Raw genomic sequence first — 21,216 nt, 5'->3', positions numbered from 1 at the left:
CCTTTTCACTAATTAAGGTTACATGGAGAAGGTAGCAGTATGCCATGTCTCTCTATTCTTCTTGCATTCTGTTTCTCTGTGTCACTAAGGAAAAGAGAGTGGCGCAGAGTGTGGTTACAATGAGACAAAATCCGGTACAACTTCCTGCAAACTTGTTAAGGAAGAAAAGGAACCAAAAAATTATATTCCAACCAAAATCCACTATTTTTTTAATAAATAAATAAATAAATAAGTAGTAGTAGTACAGAAAAATTAATCTTAAGCAAAAAAGTAAATACTAGTAAATCCAAATTTGTAACCAAAAAAAGAAAAGTTACTAATTTTCCCAAAATTCAAAACACAATCTCACTCAAATCAACGGTCTGTAACGGTGGTCCTGCGGTAGGCGCGCGACACTGGAGCCGCGTCAATATGATTTTTTTAATTTTTTTTTAAAAAAGAAAGGGTATTTTTGTCCAACTGAAAAAGTGCACCTTGCTAATTTAGACCCAACAAGGGTCTAAATTAGCAATTGCCATAAATTAAATATATTTTGAAATTGATTGGTTACTATCATACATTGATCATATGATTTCCTTTGATTCCTTTTCACTAATTAAGGTTACATGGAGAAGGTAGCAGTATGCCATGTCTCTCTATTCTTCTTGCATTCTGTTTCTCTGTGTCACTAAGGAAAAGAGAGTGGCGCAGAGTGTGGTTACAATGAGACAAAATCCGGTACAACTTCCTGCAAACTTGTTAAGGAAGAAAAGGAACCAAAAAATTATATTCCAACCAAAATCCACTATTTTTTTAATAAATAAATAAATAAATAAGTAGTAGTAGTACAGAAAAATTAATCTTAAGCAAAAAAGTAAATACTAGTAAATCCAAATTTGTAACCAAAAAAAGAAAAGTTACTAATTTTCCCAAAATTCAAAACACAATCTCACTCAAATCAACGGTCTGTAACGGTGGTCCTGCGGTAGGCGCGCGACACTGGAGCCGCGTCAATATGATTTTTTTAATTTTTTTTTAAAAAAGAAAGGGTATTTTTGTCCAACTGAAAAAGTGCACCTTGCTAATTTAGACCCAACAAGGGTCTAAATTAGCAATTGCCATAAATTAAATATATTTTGAAATTGATTGGTTACTATCATACATTGATCATATGATTTCCTTTGATTCCTTTTCACTAATTAAGGTTACATGGAGAAGGTAGCAGTATGCCATGTCTCTCTATTCTTCTTGCATTCTGTTTCTCTGTGTCACTAAGGAAAAGAGAGTGGCGCAGAGTGTGGTTACAATGAGACAAAATCCGGTACAACTTCCTGCAAACTTGTTAAGGAAGAAAAGGAACCAAAAAATTATATTCCAACCAAAATCCACTATTTTTTTAATAAATAAATAAATAAATAAGTAGTAGTAGTACAGAAAAATTAATCTTAAGCAAAAAAGTAAATACTAGTAAATCCAAATTTGTAACCAAAAAAAGAAAAGTTACTAATTTTCCCAAAATTCAAAACACAATCTCACTCAAATCTTTGTACCAAAAAAAATCTCACTCAAATCTTTACCGTACTAAAACTATTTCATAAAAAAGAAAAGACTATTTCATAAAATGCATTTGTGTTCAAGAAACCTCTGTTGAAACCTCTGTTGAAAACCATTACACAATGAATCTTTCAAGTTCAACTTCAAGAAAGAAGAAGAAGAATACTGATGATCACACCTTCATCAAAACCATTTTTTCTTGGTCTCTTCAAGAAATCTTCAAGGAAAATCTTTACATAGAGCAGGTTTCATCTTTCTTCTCTTACTCTATCACAAACATTATCTTTCTTCTTCTTCTTGTTCTTTTTTTCATTGCATTTCTATGTCTGTTTTTGTAGGTGAAATCTATTGATTTATATTTTGAATCTTCTGAAAAATATTTGAAGTCATTTCTGTATCCTTTGTTGGATGAAACTAGAGCAAATCTATGTTCTTCTATGAACAATTTGTCTAGTTCACCTTATGCTGAAGTGGTTTCTGTTGAAAAGCAAACCTCAGAATCACGTGATAGGAGGAATCACTATGTTGTCAAAACTAATACCTGGAAAAATGCCTCTTCTGGTTATGGAAAAGAGTTATACAGAACATTGTTTGGAGATGTTTTTATTTTGGCCGATTTTAAACCCGAAACTGTTGAAGATTTAACAAGATCAGGAAAGATGTGGAGTTTTGTGTTGTCCACTGGGATTCTTGGTGAAGAGATCAAGCATAATGAGTTTGGTACTACTTTTAAAGTGATTGCTTCTCGAGACATTGATGAAATGGTGCCAAAGTCTCTGTTTATTATATTCTTGACGAATATAACGCCTAATAGAAGGATATGGAATGCGCTGCATATGGATGGACATTCCAAGTTGATTGAGAAGATTTTGCGTGCTAGTGATGTGGTAAGAAATTTATATTTTGTTAAGGATTTGAGTCAGTTTTTACCATCAAACTTTTGTATTGTTAACTTGTACTATAATGAAGCATAATCACTGTAGTGAAGTTTTGGTTATCTTGATATTTGTTGTTGATTGTTTGTTATAGTTACAGTTATTTTAACACTTTGTTAGAAAGAAAGAATGTAGTTAGAAGTTGTATTGCTTAGTTATTTATGAATTTGTGAATGACATTTTCTAGTTTATTGTTATTGAGTCCGTGGCTATTTCTAAGTATGACATGTTTTGACATTTAGTTTTTGCCGATGTATGTTGGTGTGCAGATTGACAAAAGCGGTCCTTACAGTTCAACGAAGACTGACACTCTTAGGGATGATAAAGCATATCAAAGGTTGTCATCCAAGTTGAATGAGTCACAAAACAAGGCAATTGGTGCTTGCCTTTCTTCCGTTCAGCGTAATTATGAGTCTACCGTGGATCTTATTTGCGGACCACCGGGAACTGGTAAAACAAAAACTTTGGGCACACTGCTTTTTGCTCTATTAAAAATGAACCGTAGGACTCTTGTTTGTGCTCAAACTAATGTTGCCATTAAGGAAGTGGCATCGCGTGTCTTGAGTACGGTGAGAGAATCATTTGATGGAAATTCCGATGCTTTGTTCTGTAATTTAGGAGACATGCTATTGTTTGGGAATCATGAGCAGCTCAAAGTTGGTGCAGAAATTGAAGAGATATATTTGGACTATCGTGTCAAGCAGCTCATACTGTGTTTCACCCCACTTAATGGTTGGAAATATTGTTTTGATTCAATGATTGCTCTTCTGGAAAACTGTGTTTCCAATTATGATACATTCATTGAGAATGAGACGGGAAAGGAACAAGAAATTAATGTTAATAATTCTAACAGGGCAAAAGATGACAATCCTTCGGAATCTGGTGTGGGGATGCCCAAATCATTCATCGAGTTTGTCAGACAAAGGTTTCAGTCTATAGCATTGCCCCTCAAAAAATGTATTTCCATTTTACGTACTCATATAGCCAGAAGTTGTATTAAGGAACATAATTTGGAAAATTTGGCCAGTCTTATTGGCTCTCTTGCTTCATTTCAAGTTTTGTTGTCTGAAAATAATACTTATTCTGAAGAACAACTGAAAGAACTTTTCTCTCCTCCAGAAAGTCAAGATAGTTCTGTTGAGTCGGTTCTAAGCGCTGCTGAATACCCTTTGCACCAGTTCAGAACTAAATGCCTTTTTCTCTTAAAAACCCTTGCAGTTTCACTTGGTGCCCTCGACCTTCCAGTTGATGTGAGTGAAGAGTCAATCAAGGAGTTCTGTTTAAAAGCGTCTTCATTAATATTTTCCACTGCTTCTAGCTCCTTCAAGCTGCATACTGTTCCCATGGAACCTCTAGATGTTTTAGTGATTGATGAAGCTGCACAGTTGAAGGAGTGTGAATCCATCATACCTATACTACTTCCGAACATAAACCATGCCATTCTTGTTGGAGATGACTACCAACTACCGGCATTTGTTGAAAGTAGTGTATGTATTCCAAAAATGTCTTATTTAGTTAACTTAGTACCACAGTACTCACATTTTTACAATTACATTTTTACAATTAATACTAATGCTCATCCTTAATATGTCAAAGGTTTCTTCAAACGCCGGTCTAGGAAGAAGTTTATTTGCGAGACTAAGCAGATTGGGTCATCCAAATCACTTCCTCAATATCCAATACAGGATGCATCCAGCAATCCGTTCCTTCCCAAATTCACAGTTCCATTCAAACCGAATTGTTGATGCTCCAAATGTTACTGCAAAGAACTACAACAAAAAATATATCGCGGGGAAAATGTTTGGTCCATATTCCTTTATAAATATAAATGGTAGCACCAAAGAGTTTGATGATGCTGGACGAAGCCGGATAAATATGGTTGAAGTGGCAGTTGTGATGAAAATAATCAAAAAATGTTTTACAGGTTTGTATGTATATGAATCCTATGCTGTGATTTGTCATGTTAGAATTTACTCATTCCGTATACTAGTCACTAGAGGAAATATTCCTAGAATTTGCTTTTAATGTATTAAATTTAACAGTCATGTATCATGTTATTGTGTTTTCGTTTTCCTTGCGTAGCAGGTTAATAAGAAGATAATTTTTTCATTGTTTTTTGGTTGCAATTTGTTTTTTCATTGTATTTATAATGTTTTATATTTTAAAATGATCTTTTCCTATAACTACCCTCAAGGAAATGACAAAAAGTACATGATAAAAATGTTGCATACATTGATATTATAAAAAATATGTAATGCTTTATTAGTCTTAACATATTTTCTTATAGAAAAATATGACCTGCTTAATGCATTTTACCTGGAATGATGCAGAATGGACTGTCTCAAAGGAGAAACTCAGTATAGGTGTAGTGTCTCCAGATGCTGCCCAAGTTGCTACAATTCAGGATATGCTGGGACAGAAGTATGATAAGTATGAAGGTTTTGATGTGAAGGTAAAAACAATTGATGGTTTTCAGGGTGGAGAGCAAGACATTATCATCTTATCAACAGTTAGAGCTGATTGCAGTACTTCACTCCAGTTCATCTCAAACGACCAAAGAACTAATGTTGCTCTTACTAGGGCTAGGTAGAACCTACTAAGTACTGTTACAAATGCATTTATTTGTTAATTTTTTTTTCCAACAATGCTTTTTCTTTCATATTCAACAGGCATTGTTTATGGATATTGGGAAATGAAAGGACCCTAGAAAATGAGGAAAGTGTATGGAAATCTTTGGTGCTTGATGCTAAAAACCGTCAATGTTTTTTTAATGCGGATGAAGACAACGATTTAGCGGAAGGTATATTGGATGCCAAGAGAAAGCTGGACCAACTTGATGATTTGATTAATGTTGACAGTGTCATTTTTAGAAACTCTGAATGGAAGGTATTTGAATTGCTGATCTTGTAATATTATTTATTGTGATCATTTGCTTGACCTTTAGTTCATATTCCTCCTTCTATGTTTGTGCAGGTTCTTTTCAGTGATAACTTTCGAAAGTCGTTTACAAATCTTCGATCAAAGCATACAAAGAATTTGGTCATTAAGCTCTTAATCAGACTCTCTAGAGGGTGGAGACCAAAAAGTAAAAAAGTGGACCTGCTTTGTGGAAATTCATCCCAAATGTTAAAGCAATATAATGTTGAAGGTCGCTTTGTTGTTTATTCAAAGGACATATTGGATTTCACTCAAATTTTAAGGATATGGGATATTCTACCTCCAGAGGATATTCCTAAAGTAGTGAAGCATCTTGATGGAATTTTTGGAAGCTATACTGATGATTTTATAAGTCTCTGCAATGAGCAAAAGTCGGATGGGTAAGTACTTTGATTTGCATTTTGTTACACCTAAGATGCTTTAACTGATATCTTGTGTTTTACTTCTTTTCTAGGAAGAAAGAGATCCCAGTGATTTGGGAAAAATCAAAAGAAATCATAAGAATTAAGAATCTTGATAATAATGGAAATGAAGCCGGGGAAGGTTGTTGCGATCAAAGAATATATGTTGAGAATTCAAAGGTTGAGGAGAGTTTTTTGCTGATGAAATTCTATTCTTTATCATCTGTTGTGGTTCGCCACCTGCTCTCAGATAGTAATAGTAATGAATCTGAACTTCCATTTGAACCATCAGATGAAGAACATGATATAATACTCTTTCCTAGAAGTACATTTGTATTGGCTCGCTCTGGTACAGGGAAAACCACTGTTTTGACCATGAAGTTATTGGCAAAGGAGAAATTGCACACTGGTCGGAATGATGGTACTGTCTTACGCCAACTATTTGTAACCGCGAGTCCTAAACTTTGCCAAGCAGTGAAAAAGCATGTTGTTAGAATGAAAAGGTATGTAACTTCTACTTCAGACTATCAACTTTTCTGTCTTGTTAAATAAATTACTGTTAAAATGGCTTGTATATAATACTAGGACCTTATGGGATTCTTTTAACTATATCTGCTCTGTTGTTTTATTTGTGTTGTTGTATTTTTAATAAATTCATGTTAAATTTCATTTTCATAGAATTTTTGTTGGTGGCATACATCATTTTACAGTTTTCTTCTTGTAATTATTTTGGGATCTATTATGTTGATTTTTATCATTAATTATATAATTTTGTAATTTTTATCGTACGTATTTACAAAACAATATTCTTTTTAGGAGTATGGATTTTTAGACTAAAGTATGTTTAAACATGAATGCTTTCACCCCAACATGAATGAACGATAAGGTGCATACACCGGTAGATGGAAGCCCCTCAAACTTTGTAAATTTCACTGTCTTTTATATAGTCAATCTTTAGCTAGGTGTTTTTTGACTACTAACTCACCTTGTATCTCCTTCACTTCGTGTTAACTGCCCCCATAATAGTGAATCTAGTGTCTTGGTATATATTAAATTTCTTCTGAGATTACAATATTTAGGCTTGCTTTCAACTCAAGAAATTTAGGTAATGGTGTTGTAACTCCCTGATTTTAGTAACCATTGTAATATCACATGTGCGGATCTTTTGAAATAATTATGTCCCTCATGTTTTTTCGCTGAGTTCACTTAAATTTTATTTATTTTTTAGTCTTCTATGGAGTATTTAATTGGCATCTAATATTACTTATGTTGTGCGTACAGATTCATATATGATGGGGATATTTCCGCAGAAAGCTGTTCTATTGAGGAAGATATAGTTGATTTTGATACATCAATACAGTTTAAGAATATACCAGATTCTTTTCTTGATATTCCAACTGAATCATATCCACTTGTGATTACATTTCAGAAATTTCTAATGATGCTTGATGGGACCGTGGGGAATTCTTATTTTGAAAGATTTAGTAAGAACACTGGTGTAGGATCTGTTGCTTTGGAGACTTTGATAAGGAAGAAGCAGGTGACTTATGAGAGGTTTGTCTCATCATATTGGCCACATTTCAATTCCCGTGATACCAGGAAACTAGATTCATGCAGAGTGTTCACTGAAATAGTGTCGCATATAAAAGGGGGCCTGCAATCTTTGGAACATGATGAGGGGAAGTTAAGCTGTGTCGACGATTATCTTTCCTTGACTGAACGAGCCTCAAGTTTAAGGCAGGAGGATAAGAAGACCGTATATGATATTTATGAAAGGTATGAAAAAATGAAGATGGAAAAAGAGGAATTTGATTTGGCTGATATTGTTGCTGACATTCATTGCCGACTCAGAATTAACAAATATGAGGGTGATGAAATGAAGTATGTATATATAGACGAAGTGCAGGATCTAACCATGAGTCAAATTTCTTTATTCAAGTATGTGTGTCGAAATGTAGAATCAGGCTTTGTTTTTTGTGGGGATACTGCTCAAACCATAGCAAGGGGAATTGATTTTAGGTTCCAGGATATAAAAACTCTCTTTTACAATAAGTTTGTGCAAGAATCACAGGGCAGTACTTCTACCAAAGGAAAAGATAAAATGAAAGTTTCAAAAACATTTATGTTGAATCAAAACTTTCGGACTCATGCTGGAGTGTTGAAATTATCCCAGAGCACCATTGACCTTATTAACCATTTTTTCCCTGGTTCTATTGATGTTTTGAAGCCTGAGACCAGTTTGATATACGGGGAAGCTCCGGTTGTTCTTGTGCGTGAGAGCCAAAAAAATGCTATTGTAACTATTTTTGGCAACACTGGAAATGAGAGCGGGAAAATTGTTGGCTTTGGAGCAGAGCAAGTAATTTTGGTACGTGATGATGATGCTAGAAAAGAAATTTCTGAACATGTTGGGAAACAAGCTCTTGTTCTAACTATTTTAGAGTGCAAAGGGCTTGAGTTTCAGGTAGTTTAAAAATCATTATATTTGATTCAATTTTGTTTTGAATGTTATGTTTATTTATTTTAATGGCCATCTGTGTTCTTTTGCAGGATGTTTTGTTGTATAACTTTTTCGGCAGTTCACCTTTGAAAAATGGATGGAGGGTGATTTGTCAGTATAAGAAGGACCAAGCTATGCTGGAACCAAGAAAATCCAACTCTTTTCAAAGTTTCAATGATTCCAAACACAATATTTTGTGCTCAGAGCTGAAACAGCTATATGTTGCTATAACTCGTGCAAGACAGAGATTGTGGATATGCGAGAATACAAAGGAGGAATATTGTGAACCTATGTTTGATTATTGGAAAAGGAAGTGTCTTGTACAGTTCAAAGAACTGGATGATTCACTTGGTCAGGCAATGAAAGTGGCAAGTAGTCCAGAAGAATGGAAGTCACGTGGCAAAGAGGTTTATTCAATGTGCTTTCCTAGTATTGGGTTTTATTAATATGTCTCCTTTTTTATTAGATTTTTATAATAATTTTCTCTGCAACTTCAATTATTCCTAAATCTAAATACCTCATAGGTGATATTATGCTATATGGCTAATAATTTTATACTTTTATTATTGTGTAAAGCATAAAGCTAAGTTTTAGATGTGCCTCTTTTGTCTAGTATTCTTTTTGCTACAAATGATATATTATTGTGACTGATTCTATGCAGTTATATCAACAACGTAACTTTGAGATGGCTACAATATGTTTTGAAAAAGCCCGGGACTCTTATTGGGAAAAAAGGTCTAAGGCTGCTAGCCTTAGGGCAACTGCAAACCGTTTACATGAGTTCCCTCAAAATGCAAATGAAGCGCTAATGGAAGCTGCTAGCATTTATGAAAGCATAGGAATGGCCGAGTGTAGTGCCGAATGTTTTATCGAGTTGGGAAACTATAAAAGAGCAGGTACGAACTTCAGCTTTTTTGGCATCTATATGTAACAACATTTGGAAACTGTTTCCGGTGATTTTGATTTTGTATGTTGTGGTATTGGGATGCTTGTTTCTGTCAATTTTTTTGTCCTTTTGTCTAAGAGGATTCCTCTTTTCTACCCACCTTAATAAATTTCTTCTTCACCACTAAACAACAGTACTACACTTCTATGCTCACAGTTGTTTAGGGGGAGACGGCTTATATTCGCATCTTTGTAGTATTGTAAATATAGCAGAGCATCTTTCTTCCAAGTTTAGCAATCCTCAAATTTAGAATAATAATTCGAGGGTTATTTTCATGTTATTGTTTCTTTAGTTTACTCTTTAAGAACTATTTCATGTAGTTAAAAAAATAATTATATTTACCATGAAGCTTTATCCTTCATTTACACTAACAAGAAAGTATCGAACTTTTGTTTTAGTTACTGATACTAAAAAAAAACTTTCAATATTACTGAACTTTTGTTTTAGTTACTGATACTATATTAGTTGACTTCAGGTTATGTGAGTGCATGTAATTTGTTTATTTGTTGATGAATCCATTTGATTTTTTAGGGATTTGACTTATTTTGTTGTACAAACATTTTAATTGATTGTCATGTTTAGGCTACTCTTCAAAATTAATCTTATTTCTGCTAATAGGGGAGCTTTACTTGGAAATATGTGAAGAGCCTGATTGGAAAAGGGCAGGCGATTGCTTTCGTTTAGCTGGTGACGATGAAAGGGCAGCTGAATTGTATGCTAGTGGAAATCTCTTCAAGTATTTTTTGGATAATTGTGCAAAAGATGGATTGTTTGACACTGGCTTACATTACATTCAGCTTTGGAAACAAATTGAAAGTGCTAGCCCTGATCGGTACGAAATTGAAGACAAATTTCTGCTAAATTGTGCCCAGAAATATTTTGGCAAGAAAGATATTCACTCCATGATGAAATTTGTTAGAGCTTTTCATTCGATGGATTTGAAGAATGGGTTCTTACTATCATTAGACTTACCTGCTGATGTTCAATTAAAAGTGGAATCGGGCAACTTGATGGAGGCTGTAAACATTGCTAACGAGGCTGACAGTGTGGGAGAGGAAACCACAACAGAAGCCTTTGATTCAACATCTAAGGAGTTTTCTTCAAACCTTCCAAATGAAAGCTCTGCTTCTGTCTTTGATCAGGCATCAAATGGAGAGAGAGACCTCTGGACTCGCTTGGAAAAATTCGTGTCTGCAGCTGATGTATCATGTCTTAATAGTGTTTCACCTAATTCCTTAATGTTAAAGGTCAGCCAATTTCTTTTGTTATGTTCGAATACAATGTGCCGATATCAAACAGTTGATATTTATATTCTTTTATCACAAGATTTTCTTTCCTTCACTTTTTTTCCTTTCTCTCCAGGATGATTTGGAATATTATATTGCAGTTACTGGATATTTCATTATTGAGAAGGACAGTCACGAGGATTTGTTGTGCTTTATTGAAAAAATGAAGAAGCTTCGAGAATCTCTGAGCACGAGGTAAGTTTTATATAAGTAACTTGTCATAAATAATTGTAAACAATTATTAGTTAGTTCTCCAATACTTATCAGCACTTTATGACATTGACTGCTATATCATTTTCTGTTTTTGCTTTACTTATTAATCTTTTTGTTGTCTCTTCTCCAGCGATTCGGTGATTGATGACACTCTAATTTCTCTTGCAATGGAAATGCTGTCCAGCCAATCAAAACTAAAGGAGAGATTGGATAGTATGGCTTTATATTTTAGCAGGGAAGTTGCTAAAGTCAATTCAGGAGATAAAAAACGCAGAGTGAAGGAAAACAATCCCAAGAAAAACAAGGGAGGGAAAAAGGGTAAGGAGTGAATATTATCAGGATTTTGTACATGCAAATGATGTAGTAATTTTTGTTCTTACGTACACTTCAAAGTTCAAACTGTCCGGTTATGGTATTAGATGAATTTGGAATCTTTGCAACAAACTTTTGAAGATTTATTATTGATATGAAAATGTAGTTTCTTTTGTTAAATTAAACTAGTTTGATACTGGAAGGTTGATCATGCCAGTGATTCATAAAATTGGTTCTTGCTATATATCGCCAATATTAATATCAAATTAGAATTTTCTGACTGCATTCCTTCTATTGCAAGCCTTCTGAATATATAATAGGAAGAAGGGAGTAACTAAAGTTTTTTAGTTTGCTTATTTCTTCGGAACTTGTTTCGGGAATTGGAAATATTAAAATGAGTGTTAGACAGAATATTCTTCCCCTCCTCCATATTGACTGACTAGCCTGTCTTTTTCTAAGTCTTGATGGTTATGAATGCCCAATATGTAATAATCAATAATGGTTAGGTCGTGGAAGAGAAATATTGACATGGTACATTTTGTTCATCTGTTGTTTGGGGTAGATCTCTACTTTGACAGCAACAGACAATGTGAGGAACAATTTTGTTTGGGGTAGTTCCCTACATGCTAGAGGAATAAAGCTTTGCAGCTCAAAGATGGGTTAGTGATGAGTTATACTTGCTCCTAACTCAATCATAGACTCTTTGACATGTCATCCAATTTTTTTCTACAGTCTTGATATGTCATTCAATTTATTAAAAAAGTGACGTGTTGAATGAGTTATATTAGATACAATTTAAAATATTTTGGCAATTTTCCCTTGGCAATTAAAAAAGTGACGTGTTGAATGAATTATGTAGTTGCTTACGAGTTACAACTCTTTGAGTATAAGGTTAGAAAGTACAAATTTATAGGCAGTGCAAAATTTTATCCATACTACCTTGATTGCTACTTGAATAAGGTTCATATTGTCGATGTATTGAGAATTTGAGATAACTGCTAAAAGTCTCTTTTCTAAGGCTTCATTTCGACAAATTCACTCAGTTAATAGAAGCCATTATAAGAATAAATTAAAGCACAAAACAGAACGACAAACCAGATAATAAATACTACATCAAGGGGAACCAGAAACAAATTGACCTCCCTACAGCATCTCAGTTAAAATGCATATTTGCAACAAAAACATATCATAATTATACCATATCAGCAAAAGAATGGTGTTTTGACCCGATTTAACAAGTTTGATAGTGTAGAGCCTCCAGGTGAGGCCCCAATAAACATATCATAATTATACCATATCAGCAATCTGCAGCCAAGAAGAAAGAAGGGAAACATGGTATTGTGAAATCTCATTTCGCATCCAAAATACAATGGAAGCAAATAAACTAGTTTCTAAAATCAAAATCAATCCACATATTTTGCACGTCGCAATAAATGATAAATCTACCATTGTGTAGATATTTCACATAAACAGATATACACGGTATTTACTAAACCAAGTTATTCTAGTTACTTAGTGCCTGATTGAAACACGTACACCACTGTTTGAATATCCAAATGCTAAGTTAACGAAGACAATAAGCTTATGTATCTTTATTTTCTCAGTTTAAATAGGTTGTCTACATAACATAATCAGAACTGCAAATAAAGCGAAAGAACACAAGCTACATACATCAATATCAGGCATCAGCGCCATTTTTTGCACCAAAAGGATCAAGAGTTGGACCAACATCCTGACCGCTGCAAATAAGCCATAACCTTATGCACCCTTTTAGCCTTTTCTTCATAGTTAAACATAGCCAAAGCACGCTTATCTTCTGCACCACATACCTGGTTTTCTTTCCTAATACTAATTGCATTCATCCTCTGATGTCTAGTGTCCACTTCAAGGAATATGTTTCCCTTGTTGAACATATTGCACAATAGCAGCTCCTTCTCCAGGCCTCAGTGCAACACCATAGCTGATATGCCCCTCAGCTCTTGGCAAAGGCATTGGTCCAAGAGTTGGTTCGTTATCAAAAGCGGGGTTTCTTCCATAACTCAAACATTTCCTTTAACTTTAGAGCCTCGGCATTAACCTCATCCATATTTGCCTCATCAACATCATCAATTGCTTCCTTATTCTTCACAACAGCAGAATCAGAACCCAATTCATTCTCTTCCGAACCCTCACTTACAGGTTCAGAACATTTCTTAGTTCTTTTTCTGCTCCGTTTTGAAGAACGCTTCCTCTTTCTCCCCCTATCATCAGAGTCAGAGTCATCACTTTCACTCCCTTCTGAATCAGTATACCTTCTCTTCTTCCTGCTACTCTTCCTTCTCCTTCTCCTCTTATGATCTTCTTCTTCCAATTCACTATCACTATACTTCCTACTCTGCTTAGAAGAACTGATTCCGATTCAATATCTCTACGCAGTTTCTTAGAAGAACTGAACTTTTGCTTCTCTTCTTCCTCAAATGTCGATCCTCCGATTCACTGTCCAAATCCACAGATTCATCGAATTTAGATTTTAATTCCGCTTCAAAATTTGCTTTCTGTTTAACCTCCTTATCATTCTTTCCATCAAATTTCTCGGAAATTTCCTCAGCTTTGTAAACATGTTCAAAATCATCATTCTCGCGTCTCGGAGGACTCGGCTTAACGTTAGTGTTTCAGTTATTTCCTCGTCTTTTGCCTCTTCAACCTTCGATATTCTTCGTAACTCAATCCCTTCAATTCTTCATCAGATTCAGACTCGGCGATAAGTCCCGATCCACAACCTAAATGTAAAGTGTGGATATAGTGAGCTAAGTATGCCATGAAAGAGATCTTGCAAGGTACAAGATGAAGATGGGTTGCAGAGTTAAGGCGCGGATTGAGCCTAACGAAGGAGAAAATGAAGGGAAATTGTATTAAGCAACTCAATATTTACAAGCTCTATGTTACACCTTATATACAAGTTAAGGGAACATAACTAACTAGTAGAAGCAGTTACAACAAACTTAAACTGCTCATAACAATCAAAACTAACTAACTAACTAGATAACTTCTGTTACAAGCAACAGTGAATTTATCTCAATTCACTTGACGTCAACACTAAACAAAACAATCATTCAAATTCACATTCACATTCACAAATAAAATCAAATAATGTATATAATGATGAATGATAAAGAGAATGAATTGAAATACCAATGTCAAGGAGTAATTTAGGAGCACCATGTTTAGGTAAATCGAGTAGTTCCAATGCTCTCTCAGACATTGAAGTCTTTGTTATAAACACAACAAATCAGACCTCGATTTGTATATATCCAATCCAACAAAAAAATAGAAGGAAATTGAATTGATTGGAAGAAATAAAACCTAAATTTCAATGATTCGGGAGTTAGAGGTAAACTTGCATGCTGTGATTTCACTTAACACTCCAATTGTGATCGTCAAAATTAGAGGTATCTTTTAACAATGTGAGACTCAATCATTGTGTAACGGGGAGAGAGTAATTTTTTTTTTTGAAGCAGGAGGGAGTAATTTATTAGTTTTCACTAACAAAAATTGCATCTTCAATATATTATAAGCTTGTAAAATATAACATTCCTTTTATATATCAAAGATGGATAAAAACAACAAAGCGAACAAAATATGAGATTGAGAGGGGGAGAGAAAGAAAAAAAATTAATTTGTATCTTAATAGTTGTTCGGTCAGTTTCAGTTACCCAGAGATATAATTTTAGAGACCCGAACCCGTTCATGCTCGTTTTTGCGCAACTGTTGGCCTGAGACCCAACCTATATCCGACCAAATGCTTTAATTTATTATCGATTATATTGGTTTCGAGTCGGATCGCGGGTCCATACTTAGCCCTATAAAGAACCGGTGTTTTTTTATTTGCATCATCTCCTTATACAATAAAAGTGTAGTTTAAATTTTGTATGTTTCAAAAGATAAGTTAAAAATAAAAGGCTTAAATGTATTTTTGGCCCTCTTATTTTGATACTCCATTCGATCCTATATATAAGAGAAAGTTAACTTTTTAGATACATTAAGAGTCTAATATATCTAGACCATATTATAGATTAGATATATTAGATTCTTAATAAATTTAAAAAGTAAATTTTCTCTCGCCGAACTCAAAGTTCAAGAGAGAAGATCATAGATCAACTGATCAACTCCACAAATGAGGTCAGAGGTGGTTGAAAATATAGTTTTTCAACGTTGACTGCTTAAGAGAAATACTCCTACCCTAAGGAATAGGGAGGGAGGGAAGAACGTTTAAGGAACGACATCTATACCAACTTAATTTTTTTCCCTTTCTTTTTTAAAACAAAACATATAAAAAGACTATTGGCGTTATAAAGACAGTATTAAATATAAATAGTATTGTTTCAAAAAAAGAATTATAGTATTTTTTTTTTGACAAAAAAAAAGAATTACAGTAGTAAATAAAACGAAAAGTAAAAGAAAAAAGAATTCAGTTTGAAGTTTCATAAAATAAAGTCTACCTAACAATTTTTTAACTACAAATTTTATCTTAAAAGATGAATAAGTGGAGTATTCGAGATTTAAACTCAAACTTTCACATAATAAACGAGATATCCCTACCAATTGGGCTCATGAGAACATCCACCAATGCATTTTAAGTCTTAAAAATACAACTTGTTGTTACATCAATATCTAAAGGTCGAAAAATGCAAATAATGTTTCTTTAAATAATGATTTTAGTCATTATCAACAAAAAATAAATACTGATTTTGGTCATATTATTCTCAACATTCTTTTTTGATTGAATATCTTTTAAAAATTTTATTATAAAATTAAAAATATATTTTTTGAATATTTTAAATTTAGATATATTTTAGATTTGTATTTAAAATAAATATTATTAGAACTTAAAATTTATATTTCTGTTTAGTTAGAATTTTTAAGATTTATTTATTATTGAAAGATATGAGTTAATTTTTTTTTATAATTCTATATATAAAGTCATAGTATTGCATTCATAGTTACTTACTAGTTTTTTTTTTCTTTGATGTTTTCTTTTATTTTTTCACAAAAGTTAACAGCTAGTTAGTCTGGGACATGGTTTTTTCTTTTCTTTCCCTTTTACATGTTAACAAGACCCTTTCATAAAGAAAAAATCTATAATGTGCTCTAAGGTTACATGTTAGTGATTTAAAAAAGAAAATATTTTATCATAATTAATGTATTTACTTTATTTTTAAAATTTGATCATAAGTTAATTACATAAAATTTTAAAAAATGTTTATACTTTTGGATTTTTAACGTGTGCCATAAGGGCACATGTTAGCAAGACCCTTTGACAAAATGTTACTACTCCTTCCAATCCTACATATAAGAGAAATTTTATTTTTTTAGGCTCATTATAAAATGGATGTATCTAGACTATATTATCTAGACTATAATATAGTCTAAATATATTCATTTTACAATGAACCTAAAAAAACAAAACTTCACTTATAGGACCAGAGAGTAGCCGGTTAGTGTGGAACACATGTCTTATAATTGTTTATTTTATTCATTATTAGTATTCAATTATTATACTCAATAATTTAGTAGTGATAAGCTCTAATAACATCCAACCTTCTCTGTCCCTTTCCAACTTGAATTTTTGAGCTACATTTTTTTACTCTAATATATAATTTCTTGCTAAAAAAGAATCATATATATATATATATATATATATATATATATATATATATATATATATATATATATATATATATATATATATATGTATATTTAATGTTTTTATTTTCTTTACATCCTTATGTACGTCATGAGATGGCCATCATTATAATTATTGAAAATGTCCTTTTCTAAGGGTGTTTGGTTAGAGGATTTTGGAGGGGAGGGGAGGTGAGGTGAGGGGAGGGAATATTTTAAATTTTTTGTGTTTGGTTCAATTTTTAGGAAGGAATATGAGAGGGGAGGGGAGCGGAGCAAAATACCTCATAAATTCAATTTTTGCTTCCCCCCAAATTGGGGGGATTTGGAGGCGAGGTGAGGTGAGATGTACATGTTATTGTAATTTTAATTACAATGACATAATTATTCTCATAATTATTTTTAAATGCCAAAACTATCCTTTTAATCTCAAAATATTACTTATTTTGTACTGTTCTAAGGTACAATTTTTCATCGCTTTTTTTTTTTGGGTTACCAAGATATTGGTACGAAGTTTCCACCGCCGATAGCAATGACTAATCTCCGTCGGGAACCTGTGGGGCACACAAGGTGGGTTCTCCTCTCCCAACCAAATTAATTTTTCATCGCTTTTTATCTGCATATTTCTTACGGTTTTAACTTTCAATTTTTTTTTCTTTAAAGTTTTTGTTACAGTATTTTTTTTATCACGTATGCTATTTTTTTAAAACCATTTTGTTTAATATATTTGTTTTATAACTTACGCAGTACATTTTTTTTTTAATGGATACGCAGTACATGTTTGCTACTACTACTCAAAGATTTTTTTCTTTTTCAGGCCAATTTAATACCTTTTATATTTTTTTTTACATATTCTATAATTAATTTGCTTCTATATTCCTCTAAATTATTTTACTCTATGGTGTGTTATTATATTTATTAATATATTATTAGATACATTTGTATATGTAGAATTTAATTTTATAAATACTATATAGGATTAGATGAATTATCATTCATTATGATCGAGAAATTGTGTATTTTTACGAATATGCATTATGTGTGGTCGTAAGATTATAGATATATTAACAAAATAAAAAACAAACAAGATCATAGGGATAAAAATGTAAATGAATAATAAAACATCTCCCCTCCCCTTGTGAACCAAACATATATTTAATTAAAATCTCCTAACTCTCCTCCCCTCCCATCTTATGAACCAAACATGCATTTTATTATAAAAGTTTCCCTCCCCTCCCCTTTCCTCCCCTCCCCTTCATAAAAATCTCTCTCCTTCCTTCCCTTCATTTGAACCAAACAGACCCTAAATTAGGAAAAAAAAAATGCCAAAAATATATGATTAAGAAATAGACCCAAAAAAACTCTTGTTCACATGGTTTTTGCTTCTTGAGAATATATCTTTGATCATAAGTCATATCACATGAATTCTCTACTTCTTGAATTCTAAACTCTCCTCTCTAATTAACATTAATTCTTTCTTTTCAATATACCATGGAAATCTTTCATGTCACTAAGAATATGATGGTACATAGTTTCAAGAGATTCATCACACCATTCTTTGTTGTAATTTTCATAGCACTTCCTGTTTTTCTCATTGTTAACTTCATGTACTCAAACTCAAGCTTCTCTCTCTTTGAGGGGTTAACAAAAGATAAGGTGCTACTTGTTGGAGAAGGTGAATATGCTAATAACACTACAATTCTACAAATGTTACAACCAATATTGGAGGAAGAATTCATAACGAATCAGATGACAACATCAAAGGAAGCTATAACAATATTGTCAACAATAACAACACCATGTCAAAGGTAAGTAATCATCTCACAATATTTTCAAAACCAAATCGAAAAGACTAGTTTAACCGATTGAACCGAAAACTAACCAATTTGCAATTACAAGTTAGTTTTGTTTCGGTTATAATAGAATGATAAATAAAAATATACTCCGTATATTATAAAAGTATTAAAAAAGTTAATAAAACTACAATGTAAAAAGAATCAAACCATCCTAACTATACGATTCAACCAATCGAACAATGACTCGAAAATTTTACTAGTTTGAAATATGAAATTTTTAAAGCTTTGTTATGTCATTGTGAATCAATCATAGCACAATATTAAAAATATTTTTAAACATGTTGTAGTACTAATTAGGGACGGTTTCGAATGACTTATTTTTGAGTTTTACAAAACAACTTATGCAAATAAATAAGTTTTTATGTATTATTATAAGTTTGTCAAGATAGTTTATGAATTAACATAAAAACTTATTTATTTACATAAGTTGTTTTGCATAAGCTCAAAAATAAGTTACTTCACACTAGCCCTTAATAGGTGAACACTTCGATATACATCTTATTTGAATATTTGTACATGAGGCACACCGACACACTTGGTTGCACACAACCCCAAATAAAAATATTTGTCATTGCATTTCCTTGAATTGTACAAATCATAGCTAGGCTGGCATTGCTAAATTGGTTACTCAATTATAGGACCACCCTTACCCTTACTATATATATGCATTTGCAGACTCTTCTCTCAAAGTCAAATATACAGCAAACACGTTTTTTATATGGACAGAGTATAGGAACACTTGACAAATTTTCATTTATTCACTTGACAAATTACGGTCACTTGACAAATTTTCATTTATTCACTTTTTAGAGGGTAAAATTACAGTCACTTGACAAAAAAATCACTTTGTTTAAATCCATTAAGGCGGTTTTGTTACATATTATAAAAATTATTAAATAGTTTGAGTAATTTTTTTTTCAACTTATTTTTCTTAATATATATCAAACTTTCTAAAAAAATAATTATTTTTGTTCTGTTTTGTTATGGTCCAAAACTCACTCTATTATTTCCTTAATGAATATGGCCAATTTAAGGTGCTAGGGAAAATTGAAAATGGTACTACAACAACAGAAGGAAGATCAGCTACAACCATAGGTTTGAAGAATGAGTCAATTACAAGTTCCACAACAAATGATTCAACTATGCATGCTGTAATCCATGATGATTACAAAGAGAAATTTCTTGATGGACTTTTAGCTTCTGAATTTGATGAAACATCATGCATAAGCAGGTTACAATCCCATTTATACCGCAAATCTTCGCCTCATAAACCTTCTTCGTATTTGATATCGAAACTACGCAACTACGAAGAAATTCATACAAGGTGTGGACCTAATGGTAAAGCTTACAACACAATCATGGCCAAGATTCTTCATTCTAAGAACATTAAGGTTGATGATGCTTCAACGTGCAAATACCTTATTTGGACCCCGGCTAATGGTTTAGGGAACCAAATGGTTAGCATAGCTGCAACATTTCTTTATGCTCTTCTCACAAACCGCACGATGCTCGTACGATTCAGGAAAGACAAACAAGGTCTATTTTGTGAACCATTTCTAAATTTGACTTGGTTGTTACCAGAAAAATCTCCTTTTTGGAATCAAGATCATGTTGAAACATATCAAAGTGTGATAGAGAAGGAAAAAGCTAACAAAAATTCAAAAGTGGATTTTCCATCATCACTATTTCTCAATCTACAATACCAAGCAAATTTTCATGAGAAATTCTTTCACTGTGATGATAGTCAAGCTCTTCTCATCAAAGTTCCTTTGTTGATTTTGCAATCAGATCAATATTTTATACCTTCTCTTTTCATGACACCTTTTTTCAACAAGGAAGTTGAAGCAATGTTCGTCGAAAAAGACATGGCTTTTCACCATCTGGGACGATACCTTTTCCATCCTTCGAATTCGGCGTGGAGACTAATCACAAATTTCTATCAAGCACACTTGGCTAAAGCAGATGAGAAAATAGGCCTTCAAATAAGAGTGTTTAATCCTATTTCAACTCCACAAGAGGTAATTATGAATCTAGTTTTAAATTGCACTATACACAACAAATTACTTCCAAAAGTAATTGATATGAAAAATTCAATGTCTACTTCAAGTGACAAAAACAAGACGATTACGAAAGCTGTTCTTGTGGCGTCTTTATATCCAGAATATGGTGAGAATTTAAAGACGATGTATATGAATAAACCAACGGATACCGGGGAAGTAATAGAGGTTTATCAACCAAGTGGTGAAGAGAAACAAAAATTCAATGATAATAAGCATAATATGAAGGCTTGGGTTGATATGTATCTACTAAGTTTATCTGATGTGTTGGTGACTACTTCTTTGTCTACATTTGGATATGTTGCTCAAGGTTTGGGAAATTTGAAGCCATGGCTTCTATACAAGCTTACAAATAATGAGACTCATTTTCCAGCTTGTGTAAGAGAGTTTTCAATGGAGCCTTGTTATCATGCTCCTTGATGACACCTCATCATTACATGAATTTAAGTGATTTTTAAGGTGAAAACTCTAGGAATTTGTAATAATCTTGATCAAAACCAAAGAGATACTTGAGATATTGAGATTGAGTGTGGCACGAGCAAAAGAAGCAAATGGCGTGGATCCTTTCTTCTTTGCTTA

The 21,216-nt window shown here is 32.8% G+C and overlaps 1 protein-coding gene and 2 pseudogenes across 1 annotated transcript; 2 read left to right on the top strand and 1 right to left on the bottom strand.

Moving 5' to 3' along the window:
* The first annotated feature begins 1,639 nt into the window (after positions 1 to 1,639).
* LOC123923070 lies at positions 1,640 to 11,080 on the top strand (annotated as a pseudogene).
* Positions 11,081 to 12,741: 1,661 nt separating this feature from the next.
* Positions 12,742 to 14,304, bottom strand: LOC123923069 (annotated as a pseudogene).
* A 3,890-nt stretch (positions 14,305 to 18,194) lies between these two features.
* Positions 18,195 to 21,073, top strand: LOC123923109 (galactoside 2-alpha-L-fucosyltransferase-like). Its single transcript, XM_045975757.1, has 3 exons — positions 18,195 to 18,375; positions 18,521 to 18,532; positions 19,615 to 21,073. Exons 2-3 carry the CDS (start codon positions 18,524 to 18,526, stop codon positions 21,055 to 21,057), a joined length of 1,452 nt encoding a protein of 483 aa, XP_045831713.1. The 5' UTR covers positions 18,195 to 18,375; positions 18,521 to 18,523; the 3' UTR covers positions 21,058 to 21,073.
* Positions 21,074 to 21,216: the final 143 nt, after the last annotated feature.

Source organism: Trifolium pratense, linkage group LG4 (genome assembly GCF_020283565.1).
Source record: "Trifolium pratense cultivar HEN17-A07 linkage group LG4, ARS_RC_1.1, whole genome shotgun sequence".
Classification (NCBI taxonomy): domain Eukaryota; kingdom Viridiplantae; phylum Streptophyta; class Magnoliopsida; order Fabales; family Fabaceae; genus Trifolium; species Trifolium pratense.
The sequence above is the reverse complement of the archived record's forward strand: the minus strand, read 5'-3'. Positions and strand labels throughout refer to the sequence as shown.